This window comes from Aegilops tauschii, chromosome 2 (assembly GCF_002575655.3).
Source record: "Aegilops tauschii subsp. strangulata cultivar AL8/78 chromosome 2, Aet v6.0, whole genome shotgun sequence".
Taxonomy (NCBI): Eukaryota; Viridiplantae; Streptophyta; class Magnoliopsida; order Poales; family Poaceae; genus Aegilops; species Aegilops tauschii.
Window position 1 is genome coordinate 341,262,283 of NC_053036.3, and position 16,269 is coordinate 341,278,551.

The 16,269-nt window shown below is 45.7% G+C and overlaps 1 protein-coding gene across 1 annotated transcript; it reads left to right on the forward strand.

Moving 5' to 3' along the window:
- Nucleotides 1-11,631: 11,631 nt before the first annotated feature.
- On the forward strand, nucleotides 11,632-15,664 carry LOC109734944 (cysteine proteinase 1). Its single transcript, XM_020294133.4, has 4 exons — nucleotides 11,632-12,325; nucleotides 12,413-12,532; nucleotides 14,815-15,058; nucleotides 15,131-15,664. The coding sequence occupies exons 1-4, from the start codon at nucleotides 11,840-11,842 to the stop codon at nucleotides 15,418-15,420; spliced, it is 1,140 nt and encodes a 379-aa protein (XP_020149722.1). The 5' UTR covers nucleotides 11,632-11,839; the 3' UTR covers nucleotides 15,421-15,664.
- The last annotated feature ends 605 nt before the right edge of the window (nucleotides 15,665-16,269 follow it).

Here is a 16,269-nt window from a genome sequence, read left to right on the forward strand (position 1 = left end):
GTTCATCCGATGAGATCATCATGGAACATGTGGGAGCCAATATGGGTATCCAGATCCCGCTATTGGTTATTGGCCAGAGAGGTGTCTCGGTCATGTCTGCATGGTTCCCGAACCCGTAGGGTCTACACACTTAAGGTTCGGTGACGCTAGGGTTGTAGAGATATTAGTATGCGGTAACCCGAAAGTTGTTCGGAGTCCCGGATGAGATCCCGGACATCACGAGGAGTTCCGGAATGGTCCGGAGGTAAAGATTTGTATATAGGAAGTCCAGTTTCGGCCACCGGGAAAGTTTCGGGGGTCACCCGTATTGTACCGGGACCACCGGAAGGGTCCCGGGGGTCCACCGGGTGGGGCCACCTATCCCGGAGGGCCCCATGGGCTGAAGTGGGAAGGGAACCAGCCCCTGGTGGGCTGGTGCGCCCCCCATGGGCCTCCCCCTGCGCCTAGGGTTGGAAACCCTGGGAGTGGGGGCGGCCCACCTGACTTGGGGGGCAAGTTTCCCCCCTTGGCCGCCGCCCCCCCTTGAGATTGGATCTCTAGGGGCCGGCGCCCCCCAGGGCCCCTATATAAAGAGGGGGGAGGGCTGCGAACCCAAGCCCCTGGCACCTCCCTCTCCCCCCGTAACACCTCTCCCTCTCGCTGAGCTTGGAGAAGCCCTGCCGAGATCCCCGCTGCTTGCACCACCACGCCGTCGTGCTGCTGGATCTCCATCAACCTCTCCTTCCCCCTTGCTAGATCAAGAAGGAGGAGACGTCTCTCCCAACCGTACGTGTGTTGAACGCGGAGGTGCCGTCCGTTCGGCGCTAGGATCATCGGTGATTTGGATCACGACGAGTACGACTCCATCAACCCCGTTCTCTTGAACGCTTCCGCTCGCGATTTAGAAGGGTATGTAGATGCACTCCTTCCCTCTCGTTGCTAGTAAACTCCATATATTGATCTTGGTGATGCGTAGAAAATTTTGAATTTCTGCTACGTTCCCCAACAGTGGTATCAGAGCTAGGTCTATGCATAGATTCTATGCACGAGTAGAACACAAAGTAGTTGTGGGCGATGATTTGGTCAATTTGCTTGCCGTTACTAGTCTTATCTTGATTTGGCGGCATTGTGGGATGAAGCGGCCCGGACCGACCTTACACGTACTCTTACGTGAGACAGGTTCCACCGACTGACATGCACTTGATGCATAAGGTGGCTAGCGGGTGTCTGTCTCTCCCACTTTAGTCGAATCGGATTCGATGAAGAGGGTCCTTATGAAGGGTAAATAGCAATTGGCATATCACCGTTGTGGCTTTTGCGTAGGTAAGAAACGTTCTTCCTAGAAACCCATAGCAGCCACGTAAAACATGCAACAACAATTAGAGGACGTCTAACTTGTTTTTGCAGGGTATGCTATGTGATGTGATATGGCCAAAAGGATGTGATGAATGATATATGTGATGTATGAGATTGATCATGTTCTTGTAATAGGAATCACGACTTGCATGTCGATGAGTATGACAACCGGCAGGAGCCATAGGAGTTGTCTTAATTTATTATATGACCTGCGTGTCAATGAAAAACGCCATGTAATTACTTTACTTTATTGCTAACCGTTAGCCATAGTAGTAGAAGTAATAGTTGGCGAGACAACTTCATGAAGACACGATGATGGAGATCATGATGATGGAGATCATGGTGTCATGCCGGTGACGAAGGTGATCATGCCGCGCCTCGAAGATGGAGATCAAAATGCGCAAGATGATATTGGCCATATCATGTCACTTTATGATTTGCATGTGATGTTTGTCATGTTTACATCTTATTTGCTTAGAACGACGGTAGCATAAATAAGATGATCCCTCACTAAAATTTCAAGAGATGTGTTCCCCCTAACTGTGCACCGTTGCGAAGGTTCGTTGTTTCGAAGCACCACGTGATGATCGGGTGTGATAGATTCTAACGTTGGCATACAATGGGTGTAAGCCAGATTTACACATGCGAAACACTTAGGTTGACTTGACGAGCCTAGCATGTACAGACATGGCCTCGGAACACAAGAGACCGAAAGGTCGAACATGAGTCGTATAGTAGATACGATCAACATGAAGATGTTCACCGATGATGACTAGTCCGTCTCACGTGATGATCGGACATGGCCTAGTTGACTCGGATCATGTATCACTTAGATGACTAGAGGGATGTCTATCTAAGTGGGAGTTCATTAAATAATTTGATTAGATGAACTTAATTATCATGAACATAGTCAAAAGGTCTTTGCAAATTATGTCGTAGCTCACGCTTTGGTTCTATTGTTTTAGATATGTTCCTAGAGAAAATTTAGTTGAAAGTTGATAGTAGCAATTATGCGGACTGGGTCCGTAAACTGAGGATTGTCCTCATTGCTGCACAGAAGGCTTATGTCCTTAATGCACCGCTCGGTGTGCTGAACCTCGAGCGTCGTTTGTGGATGTTGCGAACATCTGACATACACGTTTTGATGACTACGTGATAGTTCAGTGCGTAATGTTAAAACGGTATAGAATTGAGGCACCGAAGACGGTTTTGAAACGTCGCAGAACATATGAGATGTTCCAAAGACTGAAATTGGGATTTCAGACTAGTGCCCATGTCAAGAGGTATGAGACCTCTGACAAGTTTCTTAAGCCTGCAAACTAAGGGAGAAAAGCTCAATCGTTGAGCATGTGCTCAGATTGTCTAAGTACTACAATCGCTTGAATCGAGTGGGAGTTAATCTTCCAGATGAGATAGTGATGGTTCTCCATAGTCACTGCCACCAAGCTATTAGAGCTTCGTGATGAACTATAACATATCAGGGATAGACATGATGATCCTTGAGCAACTCGCGATGTTTGACACCGCGAAAGTAGAAATCAAGTAGGAGCATCAATTGTTGATGGTTAGTAAAACCACTAGTTTCAAGAAGGGCACGGGCAACAAGGGATACTTCATGAAACGGCAAATCAGTTGCAGCTCTAGTGAAGAAAGCCAAGGTTGAACCCAAACCCGAGACGAAGTGCTTCTGAGATGAGGGGAACGGTCACTGAAGCAGAACTACCCTAGATACTTCGTAGATGAGAAGGCTGGTAAGGTCAACAGAAGTATATTGGATATACATTATATGAATGTGTACTTTAGTAGTACTCCTAGTAGCACCAGGGTATTAGATACCGGTTCGGTTGCTAAGTGTTAGTAACTCAAAATAGAAGCTGCGGAATAAACGGAGACTAGCTAAAAGTGAGATGACGATATGTGTTGGAAGTGTTTCCAAGGTTGATGTGATCAAGCATCGCATGCTCCCTCTACCATCGAGATTGGTGTTAAACCTAAATAATTGTTATTTGGTGTTTACGTTGAGCATAGACATGATTGGATTATGTTGTTCATTTAAGAAGAATAATGGTTACTCTTTTTATTTGAATAATACCTTCAATGGTCTTGCACCTAAAATAAATGGTTTATTGAATCTCGATCGTAGTGATACACATGTTCATGCCAAAAGATATAAGATAGTAATGATAGTACCACATACTTGTGGCACTGCTATTTGAGTCATATTGGGATAAAACGCATGAAGAAGCTCCATGTTGATGGATCTTTGGACTCACTCGTTTTTGAAAAGACTGAGACATGCGAACCATGTCTATTGGTATATATGCATGAAGAAACTCCATACAGATGGATCATTTGGACTCACTTGATTTTGAATCACTTGAGACATGCAAATCATACCACATGGGCAAGATGACTGAAAGGCCTCATTTTCAGTGAGATGAAACAAGAGAGCAACTTGTTGGAAGTAATACATTTTGATGTGTGCAATCCAATGAGTGCTGAGGCACGCAGTGAATATCATTATGCTCTTACTTCACAGATGATTTGAGTAGATGCTAAGTATGTTTACTTGATGAAACACAAGTCTGAATTATTGAAAGGTTCAAGTAATTTCAGAGTGAAGTTGAAGATCGTCGTGACAAGAGGATAAAATGTCTATGATATGATCATAGAGATGAATATCTGAGTTACGAGTTTGGCACACAATTAAGACATTGTGGAAATTGTTTCACAACTAATACCGCCTGGAACACCATAGTGTGATGGTGTGTCCGAACATCATAACTACACCCTATTGGATATGGTGCATACCATGATGTCTCTTTTCGAATTACACTATCGTTTATGGGTTAGGCATTAGAGACAACCGCATTCACTTTAAATAGGGCACCACGCAATTCCGTTGAGACGACACCGTATGAACTATGGTTTAGAGAAACCTAAGCTGTCGTTTCTTAAAACTTTGGGGCTGCGACGCTTATGTGAAAATGTTTCAGGCTGATAAGCTCGAACCCAAAGCGGATAAATGCATCTTCATAGAATACCCAAAACAGTTGGGTATACCTCCTATTTCAGATCCAGAAGCAAGGTGATTGTTTCTAGAAACAGGTCCTTTCTCGAGGAAAAGTTTCTCTCGAAAGAATTGAGTGGGAGGATGGTGGAGACTTGATGAGGTTATTGAACCGTCACTTCAACTAGTGTGTAGCAGGGCACAGGAAGTTGTTCCTATGGCACCTATACCAATTGAAGTGGAAGCTTATGATAGTGATCATGAAACTTCGGATCAAGTCACTACCAAACCTCATAGGACGATAAGGATGCGTACTACTTCAGAGTGGTACGTAATCCTGCCTTGGAAGTCATGTTGTTGGACAACGATGAACCTATGAGCTGTGGAGAAGCGATGGTGGGCCCGGATTCCGACGAATGGCTCGAGGCCATAAAATCCGAGAGGATCCATGTATGAAAACAAAGTATAGACTTTGAAAGAACTACTTGATGGTCGTAAGGCTGTTGGGTACAGATGGATTTTAAAAGGGAAGACAGATAATGATGGTAAGTATCACCATTAAGAAAGCTCAACTTGTCGTTAAGATGTTTTCCGACAAGTTCAAGGAGTTGACTACGATGAGATTTTCTCACTCGTAGTGATGCTGAGAGTTTGTTGGAATTATATTAGAAGTTGCTGCATTATTTATGAAATCTTGCAGATAGGATGCCAAAACATTGTTTCCTCGACGATTTTCTTGAGGAAAGGTTGTATGTGATACAACCAGAAGGTTTTGTCAATCCTGAAAGATGCTAACAAGTATGCAAAGCTCCAGCAATCCCTCTAAGGACTGGAGTAAGCATCTCGGAGTTGGAATATGCGCTTTGATGAGATGATCAAAGATTTTGGGTTTTTACAAAGTTTATGAGAAACTTGTATTTCCAAAGAAGTGAGTGGGAGCACTATAGAATTTCTGATGTGTATATGTTGTTGACATCGGAAATGATGTAGAATTTCTGAAAAGCATATAGGGTTATTTGAAAAGTGTTTTTCAATGGAAAACCTGGATTAAGCTACTTGAACATTGAGCATCAAGATCTATAAGGATAGATCAAAAACGCTTAATAGTACTTTCAAATGAATACATACCGTGACAAGATTTTGAAGGAGTTCAAAATAGGTCAGCAAAGAAGGAGTTCTTGGCTGTGTTACAAGGTGTGAGTATTGAGTAAGACTCAAGACCTGACCACGGCAGAAGAGAGAGCAAGGACGAAGGTCGTCCCCTATGCTTTAGACGTAGGCTCTACAGTATGCTATGCTGTGTACCGCACCTGAAGTGTGCCTTGCCATGAATTAGTCAAGGGGTACAAGAGTGATCCAGGAATGGATCACATGACAGCGGTCGAACTTATCCTTAGTAATTAGTGGACTAAGGAATTTTCTCGATTATGGAGGTGGTGAAAGAGTTCGTCGTAAAGGGTTATGTCGATGCAAACTTTGACACCAATCCGGATGACTCTGAGTAGTAAACCGGATTCGTATAGTAGAGCAGTTATTTGGAATAGCTCCAAATAGCGTGTGGTAGCTGCGTCTAGGAGAAGACATAGAGATTTGTAAAGCACACACGGATCTGAAAGGTTCAGATCCGTTGACTAATAACCTCTCTCACAAGCGTGATATGATAAAACACCATGGGTGTTGGATTCATTACAATCACATAGTGATGTGAACTAGATTATTGACTCTAGTGCAAGTGGGAGACTATTGGAAATATGCCCTAGAGGCAATAATAAAATGGTTATTATTGTATTTCCTTGTTCATGATAATTGTCTATTGTTCATGCTATAATTGTATTAACTGGAAACCGTAATACATGTGTGAATACATAGATCACAACATGTCCCTAGTAAGCCTCTAGTTGACTAGCTCGTTGATCAATAGATGGTTATGGTTTCCTGACCATGGACATTGGATGTCATTGATAATGGGATCACATCATTAGGAGAACGATGTGATGGACAAGACCCAATCCTAAGCATAGCACAAGATCGTGTGGTTCGTTTGCTAAGAGCTTTTCTAATGTCAAGTATCGTTTCCTTAGACCATGAGATTGTGCAACTCCCGGATACCGTAGGAATGCTTTGGGTGTACCAAACGTCACAACGTAACTGGGTGGCTATAAAGGTACACTACAGGTATCTCCGAAAGTGTCTGTTGGGTTGGCACGAATCGAGATTGGGATTTGTCACTCCGTATGACGGAGAGGTATCTCTGGGCCCACTCGGTAATGCATCATCATAATGAGCTCAATGTGACCAAGTGGTTGGTCACGGGATCATGCATTACGGTACGAGTAAAGTGACTTGTCGGTAACGAGATTGAACGAGGTATTGGGATACCGACGATCGAATCTCGGGCAAGTAACATACCGATAGACAAAGGGAATTGTATACGGGATTGATTGAATCCCTGACATCGTGGTTCATCCGATGAGATCGTCGTGGAACATGTGGGAGCCAATATGGGTATCCAGATCCCGCTATTGGTTATTGGCCGGAGAGGTGTCTCGGTCATGTCTGCATGGTTCCCGAACCCGTAGGGTCTACACACTTAAGGTTCGGTGACGCTAGGGTTGTAGAGATATTAGTATGCGGTAACCCGAAAGTTGTTCGGAGTCCCGGATGAGATCCCGGACATCACGAGGAGTTCCGGAATGGTCCGGAGGTAAAGATTTGTATATAGGAAGTCCAGTTTCGGCCATCGGGAAAGTTTCAGGGGTCACCGGTATTGTACCGGGACCACCGGAAGGGTCTCAGCGGTCCACCGGGTGGGGCCACCTATCCCGGAGGGCCCCATGGGCTGAAGTGGGAAGGTAACCAGCCCCTGGTGGGCTGGTGCGCCCCCCATGGGCCTCCCCCTGCGCCTAGGGTTGGAAACCCTGGGGGTGGGGGGCGGCCCACCTGACTTGGGGGGCAAGTTTCCCCCCTTGGCCGCCCCCCCCCTTGTGATTGGATCTCTAGGGACCGGCGCCCCCCAGGGCCCCTATATAAAGAGGGGGGAGGGAGGGCTGCAAACCCAAGCCCCTGGCGCCTCCCTCTCCCCCCGTAACACCTCTCCCTCTCGCTGAGCTTGGAGAAGCCCTGCCGAGATCCCCGCTGCTTCCACCACCACGCCGTCGTGCTGCTGGATCTCCATCAACCTCTCCTTCCCCCTTGCTGGATCAAGAAGGAGGAGACGTCTCTCCCAACCGTACGTGTGTTGAACGCGGAGGTGCCGTCTGTTCGGCGCTAGGATCATCGGTGATTTGGATCACGACGAGTACGACTCCATCAACCCCGTTCTTTTGAACGCTTCCGCTCGCGATCTACAAGGGTATGTAGATGCACTCCTTCCCTCTCGTTGCTAGTAAACTCCATAGATTGTTCTTGGTGATGCGTAGAAAATTTTGAATTTCTGCTACGTTCCCCAACAAAACTGCCTTCCAATCTCATAGACCGCGATGGAAATCTCGAAGTACAAGGTCGATCTATTAATGGTGGAGTGACTATGGCGGTGGCAGCCATGGGAGGAGTAGATGATTAGTCGATCGTAATGGTGTCTCTCAAATTGCTTAAACCTCCTTCTCGGTGTCTTTCCCTCCTCTTAAATAGATGCAGACCTTCTGGTTTAGGGTTCCGGGGGTCCAATGAATGGCTTCTTCTTGGGCCCTCCTTTACGAAATCTCTTCGATTTGATGTGGCAGCGTGGGGATGCCTGGTACGAGCGCCGAGACAATGGGCCGTGTTCATACTAGTGCCCGACTATCCTTCTTGAGTTGATGCTAGTGGTATTTCACTTATGGAAATTCTTCATTTTTATGTAGATCTCGGATATGAACTTATTTCTCTCCTTTTTAACTTCATATCTGCAACAACTTGAGAAACAAGTAGATTTGCACACCTTTGCATTTATTAGCGATTAGTAGCCAACTTCAAGTGATATTCTAGGAAAATCCTTAGAAATATCAAGATTTAACTTAGGAAATGATGAGCATAAAGTACACTCTTCACTTGGTGGTTTTGCATCAGTGTGTGCGCACCAAAGGTAGACACTGTCGATGGATGCAGTCAGTGCGACACATAATTCATATGCGTATTGGTCATTGGCATGTCATTACACCTAGGGATTGCATCATAACCAACCTTCCCGGGGACCAAATTAGAGGCTATACTCGATGATGTCTCCAAGGTTGAGACCCAGGGGTTGCGGTCGGCTGGAGGCTGCATGATAGCGATCTCTCTAAGGTTGGTCCCAGAGGCTGCATTCAGATGATCTCTCTCAGGTCAATGCGGAGACTGCATCACAACGATCTCTCTGAGGCAACGCCCAGAGGCTGCAGCCAAGTGAACTCTTTTAGGTCAGACCGGAGGTTGCATCAAGGCGATCTCTCCAAGGTCGAACTGGGGTACTACATCATATCCAATTTTCCTATGGAATCGCCTCGGGTCTGCATAAAAAATCTAGCTGGCATCACCGGTTACCTAAAATTACTTATAATCCATTGTGAAATATCCTTGGTTGTGTTTAGGAAGCCGACATCCTACCCTTGGATGTAGCTGCAGATCCGAACCCGGTCATACTAACCTCCAAAGGGCACTCCTTGATGCAACCTCAGACAGCAAAAGTATTGCTTGGTTGGCGGGAGCTAAAGCTAAAGTCGACCCATTAACAGATTTCGAGGGATATATATTGCGCAAAATAACTCAACAACTAAATTTAACAGAAGATTTACATTGACTATGCATATAAATGTCCACTCGGTATTTCAGTGTTTAACAAAATAGAGTTGTTATTTCTCCTGTTTCCTTGACCTTAAAGTTGGTGTCGACGCTCGCGAAAACAAACACCGGCCTTGCCGTGTTTGGCTTGATGGCTCTGCCTCGCCACGTTGTCTGCTCATGTGCTTTGACCTCGTCGCATCCATCTCAAGGGCCGTGGACTCGCCGCATCCGGCTCTAGGTTCTCTTCCTCACCATATCTGGCCTCAACAGCTCCACTTTGCCTCGCCGCAAACGGCTCTGGTGTCTACCATCATCACAACTCTCTGCCCGATTCCATGAGTGGGCCGAAGGCTCAGGGGCTATACCCACCGGGTGCACTATCATGCCCGAGTGTCTACAAAAGATAAAATAATCAGGATGTTTCGCAGGAGTCACTGAAGTCGGCTCTCTGGAAGTTGGCCATCTCCAACGACAAGACAAGACTAGGAGGCCGGATGCCCCACACACCATATGTGGTTGGCCCTGGCTTCCCCTTCGGGCACCCGAGCCCGTATCAAGTTGTTTCATGCCCCACATGTGAGTCGGCATGTGGTTTTCTCTATCTTCCATAAGACAAGGAAGTCCCTACACCCGACTCCACAAGTCACCAGGAGGCTCGGGATTACACCCATCGGTGCCCCCAATATTTACCAAAGACGAAAAAACACGACACTTTGTAGGCGTCACTGAAACCGGTTTTCTGTGAAGCCGGATGTCTCTGACAACAAAGAAGTTGGGAGGTCACACACTTTGCACGCCCATGATTTTCTCCTAGGGTCGATGAGCCTGACATATCATGTCATCTCCAACCTCTTCAAGGCGAGCCAACACTAGTCATTTTTTTTCTTTCCAGAATACTCAGGGAGTCCCTCAAGACCTCGCCAAATAGTCCAAGATGTCGCGCATGGTTCAACATCAACCCTGACACAACTGTGTTCACGACGGATTCGAGTGCTACTACCGGTAAAACATACTTGGGGTAACCGACCTCCCGGGAGGCCCGCGACTCACCGGAAGGGCTCAACTTGTACCCCAAGATACATGTATTGGTAGATCTAACATGACTCTATGTATTAGTAGATCTAATAGGACCCATATAGCCCTACTTCTCATCCATCCATATAAGGGAACAGTGGCGGAGCTAGCGAATTGCTAAAGCCCGGGCACATTGTAAGCTAAAGTATATTTTGGCCTTCCAAAAAATCACAAGTATCACATATCTGATCTATCACAAAATGCTCAATTCTGAAATTTGAACTAACATAATTTGAATCAACACAATCAATGTTAAATTGCATAATTTTTCATTAAATTGCAGAGAATGACTCACCTAATTATTGTGTGTCGCGGTAGCCCTCTTTGACGATTTGGTGCTAGTCGCCTCTTGGTCGCGACTTTGTGTTGCTCGAACACGTGGCAGTGCTGCTGGCACGGCTATTACGAACGTCGAAGAGCCACCGTCCGCCGGTGCTGGAATGAAATTTCCATTGGAGGAGCCGCCGCCTGGGCGCCTGCAATTTCGATCGTATGTGACCCTCGCCCGCCTTGCCGACGGAGTAGTGGCCCCGCCGCACGCCAACACTCTTGCGGCTCACCGTTCATCGATGACCTCCGGCAGTCCGCCCTCCACCTTCCCCAGTTGCCAGATCGTCGTCGAGAACGGAGTATCAAGCTAGGGTTTGGGCGTGCCGCGCGAGCGCCCGTTCTCATCTCCCCGAGTTCGTGGTCTCTGCTCGACAGGCAATAAATCGATCGATTCGTCTCCTGATTTTCTTGAGTTGGTTGTAGCCCATGTTAGGAAAGGGTGCATGACCTCCTGGATGTTCTAAGAAAGGCCCAATAGACAAGAAAATGACCACACTGGCCCAGTTATAGAGCAGTTTTCCTGTTTCCAGCGTATTTTCATGAGTTTTCAGGGTATATGAGCAACTTTTGCGATTCTTGCTGCTTCGGGAGCTCACGGATGTTTTGGAAAGTGGCGGCGTCGAGCCCGGGCATGTGCCCAGGGTGCCCGGACGGTAAAACCGCCCTTGTAAGGGAACATAGGGGCCTCCTAAGTCAGCACCGACAATGTCTATCTCAATATCTCATACGAGACACCAATCTTGATCTCGTGTAGTTTCAATTATGATTATCTATGTGTATTCCACCGGCAATGTCTATCTCAAGATCTCATAGGAGACACCAATCTTGATCTCGTGTAGTTTCTATTCTGATCATCTATGCATACTCCATAGGAGCAACCCTATCGAGTGATCTCCCGGTATTATGGACTGACAATCTCGATTCGTGGTGGACGGGGTACAGTCGCCCTCCTCCTACTCCTAGTTCGCTGTTAGTACATGTAGATTTTTAGTTTTTTACAGTTACACATGGCATAAAATTAATGGTCGAACGTCTGCATAAGCAACTACTCCTGAAAATATCAGCGCCGCTGATGAATCAATCCACCCACCCTGCCACCGGCTCTGTAGTAATACTACGTCACCATTAACGACGTCGTTCTCACAGCAGCCGGAGTGAGCTGATCGCCGTTCCCGCTCTCCCCAAGCATTTGCAACCGAGCACGAGCACAAAGCAACCACGCAACGCAAGCAACTCCAACGCCGTACACCACAACGACCCGCTATAAATAACCGGCGCAGGCAACCGAGCCGAAGCCACACACGCACAACGCAAGAAACCGCAGGAAAAATAATACCAAGCCGACCAATCATGGCTCGCCCCCGCCTCCGGCTGCTCCTCCTCGTCGCCGCCGTCCTCCTCCTCCTCCACCCGGCCCTCTCCTCGGCGTCGGAGGGGCTGGAGGACCCCCTCATCGAGCAGGTGGTCGGGGGCGACGCGGAGAACGAGCTGGAGCTCAACGCGGAGGCGCACTTCGCGACCTTCGTGCGGCGGTTCGGCAAGTCCTACAGGGATGCCGACGAGCACGCGCACCGGCTCTCCGTGTTCAGGGCCAACCTCCGCCGCGCGCGCCGCCACCAGCGCCTCGACCCCTCCGCGGTGCACGGCATCACCAAGTTCTCCGACCTCACCCCCGACGAGTTCCGGGAGCGCTTCCTCGGCCTCCGCAAGTCCCGCCGGAGCTTCCTCAAGGGGATCTCCGGGTCGGCGCACGACGCGCCGGCCCTTCCCACCGACGGCCTCCCCACAGAGTTCGACTGGCGCGAGCACGGCGCGGTCGGCCCAGTCAAGGACCAGGTCCGCCTCTGATTTCATCTTTTCTTGGATTCGGTTGGAACATAGGCAGGTTGATTTGATTCCAGCCGGTCTTTCTCTTCTCTTCAGGGTTCGTGCGGGTCGTGCTGGTCCTTCAGTACGTCGGGGGCGCTGGAGGGTGCCAACTACCTCGCCACCGGGAAGCTGGAGGTGCTCAGCGAGCAGCAGCTGGTCGACTGCGACCACGAGGTATCCATCCCATCGTAGAATTGCCCCGCTACTAGATTTTTCGTTCTTGGTGAAAGAAAAATAAAATGTAGGGACAATAGTGGGTCTACTGATTTAATTAATGTTATTATAGGTGGGTCAACTAAATTGATTAACCTTATCCACTTTGCAGTAAAGAATCAATACAAATTTGCTTGCTTGTACCCCAGAAAGTATTCATAGGCTGTAACTGCAAACGCACCAACCAGATAAAATACTCCCAACTTCTCTTGTTCAATGTTTTGTGCTAATTGTTTTTTTTTCAATGGTCCTAAGTAGCAACTGACTAGTGGTTACCGAGATTTGAACGAGTGGCAAAGCCAATATGCGGGCACAGGGGAACTATCCTCTCTCAAGCAAGATATTCCTTAAACAAAGAGGCAGTTCTTTTCTTTACGGTTAACTAGATAATTGCTCGTGCATTGCAACGGAGGGCATAAATATTCTAGTAGCTTAGTCCGTGATTCACCCGCCCATGTTAGTGTGATTGTTTAAGAAAGTATGATTTTATTTGGTAAACCCTTATTTGGTATGATCATTTATTGGCTTACAAAGAAATCATAATTATATTTGGTAAGTCAATAAGAGGTGGGACAGTTGATGCCGTTTTTTCAGGAAAAACGGTGAAAAAATCAGAGATGGGAGGAAAAAAAATAAAAAATGCGAGTGGCGAGGAGAGGGAGGGAGAAACGTAAGCCTTACGTTCTTTTTGAATAGGAGAGAAAACAATAGATATATTTCCACTAGAAATTTAAAATCCTATGGATCCTGATAGAAGAACCTCAGTTATGAGGGATGCACCAGAAACGGTGAAGAAACGTAACCAGAGATGCACTAGAATTTGTTAAAAATATGTCAAACAATCATTTGGGGAGTGTAATACCTGAATTATTATCATCTGGAAGAAAAGTATACTTTTCGTCCCGTAATTCTTGACAGAGTCTAGGTTTGGTCCCTCAACTTCAAAACCGGACAACTTGCACCCTTAACTACCAAAACCGGACAAGATTCATCCCTGGTAATGGTTTTGACCGGTTTGGGTGCTGTCCCACCCTGGTTTTGACCGTGCCAAGTCGAATTCGCGTACTTTTCCCAAGTCTACTTAACGTTTTCAAATTCGGGTACTTTTTTTAAATATGTGAACCTTTTAACTTCGTGTATTTTTTTCAAATCCGCGTACTTTTTCCAAGTTCACATACGTTTTTCAAATTCGCATACTTATTTAAAGTTCATGTACTTTTTTAAAATTGACGTACTTTTTCATATTCACGTGCATTTTTTAAAGAGTATATGAATTTGAATATTTTATGCGAACTTCAAAAAGTATGCAGATTTGGGTTTCTTTTACGCAAATTAGAAAAAATATGTGGATTTGAAAAAAATTATGTCAACTTGAAACAAGTATGTGAATTTGAAACGAAGTTCATGGATGGGAAAAGGAACATGGATTTGAAAAAATAAACAAACTTTAAAAATTATGCGGATATGAAAGAAGTATGCATTAAAAAAAATCATGAATTTGAAAAACTACGCAAATTTGAAAATAGTTCATGGATTTGAAAAAGTATGTTTATTTTTGAAAAATATACGTGACCTTGAAAAAACTACGTGGATTTGAAAAGAGTATGTGAATTTCAAAAAGTTCATGGATATGAAACAATTACGCAAATTTTAGTCAGCACCGGTCAAAACCGGGGTTAGTCAGCACCGGTCAAAACCAGGGTTAGTCAGCACCAAAACCGGTCAAAACCGAGACCAGGGACGAACTTTGTCCGGTTCCGGTAGTTGGGGGTGCAAGTTGTCCGGTTTCGAAGTTGAGGGACCAAATCTAGACTTCACCAAGAGTTGAGGGACGAAAAATGTACTTTTCTCCAACTGGAACAATCAGTCAGTCACGCCATAGTATTTAATTTTGTTACTGACAAGCAGCTTACTATATATTCTGTGTGGCCAATTAATCTTGGTTGGACCTGGACAAAATTCAAACTTACACCAATGAGGCGCTAAAACCATTTTCTGTTGTGTACTACGAACCGAGCCATTTGCCAGTCTGTAACTCTGTACACTCATTTCTTCCATACCTTTTTGGCGTTATGAATGAAGTCAATTGTCTGATGGACGACACTGACGCTCAATTTCCCTCCATTTTGCAAACCATTTCACTTGTATTAGTATTGATACTATTGAATTGATCCCTGCTGGCTTCCTATTCTTTTTTTAAGGTGTTCAACTAATATATGTTGTTCTCTTGTCATGGACTGCAGTGTGACCCGTCAGAACCACGCGCATGTGACGCGGGATGCAATGGTGGCTTGATGACTACAGCTTTCAGCTATCTCGCAAAAGCTGGTGGCTTAGAAACCGAGAAGGATTACCCGTACACTGGGAAGAACAGTGCCTGCAAGTTTGACAAATCCAAAATTGCTGCTCAAGTTAAGAATTTTAGTACTGTTGCTATTGACGAAGATCAGATTGCTGCTAACCTTGTGAAACATGGCCCACTTGCAAGTAAGAATCCAAAGCACTTGCATATTTGATCATGGAAATTACTGTGGCTGATGCATACTTCTCTTCGCGCAGTTGGTATCAATGCAGTATTCATGCAAACGTACATTGGTGGTGTCTCATGCCCATACATCTGCGGAAGGCATCTTGATCATGGTGTTCTCCTGGTTGGCTATGGATCAGCTGGTTACGCACCGCTCCGCTTCAAGGAGAAACCATACTGGATCATAAAGAACTCATGGGGCGAAAACTGGGGCGAGAGCGGGTACTACAAGATCTGCAGGGGTCCGCATGTCAAAAACAAGTGCGGTGTCGATTCCATGGTCTCCACGGTTACCGCCATCCATACCTCTAAGAAGGAATAAGATCTTCTAGTACTCTCGGTCTGGATTGCCTATAGACATGCTTGTGTGCCAGGACTAGGTATTCCATGATGGTTATTCCAGTATTGCTTTGCAATTTGTAACCAGTAAATATGTGAAACTTCTCTTGATTGCTGTAATGTATCTCTGGGTTGCTATGTATTGCTACGCAGTTCTTGGAACATGGTAGCAGATATTTGTTGCCATCATTAATGTATATAATCTGGTGTTCTGGTTGATCATTGAATATGTTGTGCAATGCCATGCTATAAATTAATAGTATGTCTGATGATGATAATGTTTCACTGGATCTAGAGGAGGCTGCCTTCGTTTTCAACCTCTTTCTAAAAGAAGAAACATTCAAGGACACCCGATATGATCTGTGTATAAAGTAAATCGATAATGGGAAAATTGTGGTAAATTGTAACAAAGTTTTTTTTGGGGGGAGGAAAACAACATGACTGATGTGCAGTTTTATTCATTTTCAAATAAAAGAATGGAAGAAAAAGAAAGAAAAGAAAGCAAAACAAACTGTACCCAAAAAAAAAGAGAACAACAGACAAGCATCAACATCTAAACTATCTGAAATCTTGGACCAGCCTTCAAATGCAGAGGTCTTTTTTTTTGACAAACCAAATGCAGAGTATCTCTTCTTTTTTTCTTTCGAAACCGAGGCAAAAGATTTGCCTCATCGATTAAATAAGAGGAGAGTAGAGTTACAGAGTGTTACAAAAGGCCGAGAGAACGGCATGACAATTACTCACGTAATACAAGTTTCCCTAATCCCCCCCCCCCCCTAAGTAACCCAAATGTTGGCCTCATCCACAATAAGCTTTAGGAGGATTGGTGGCG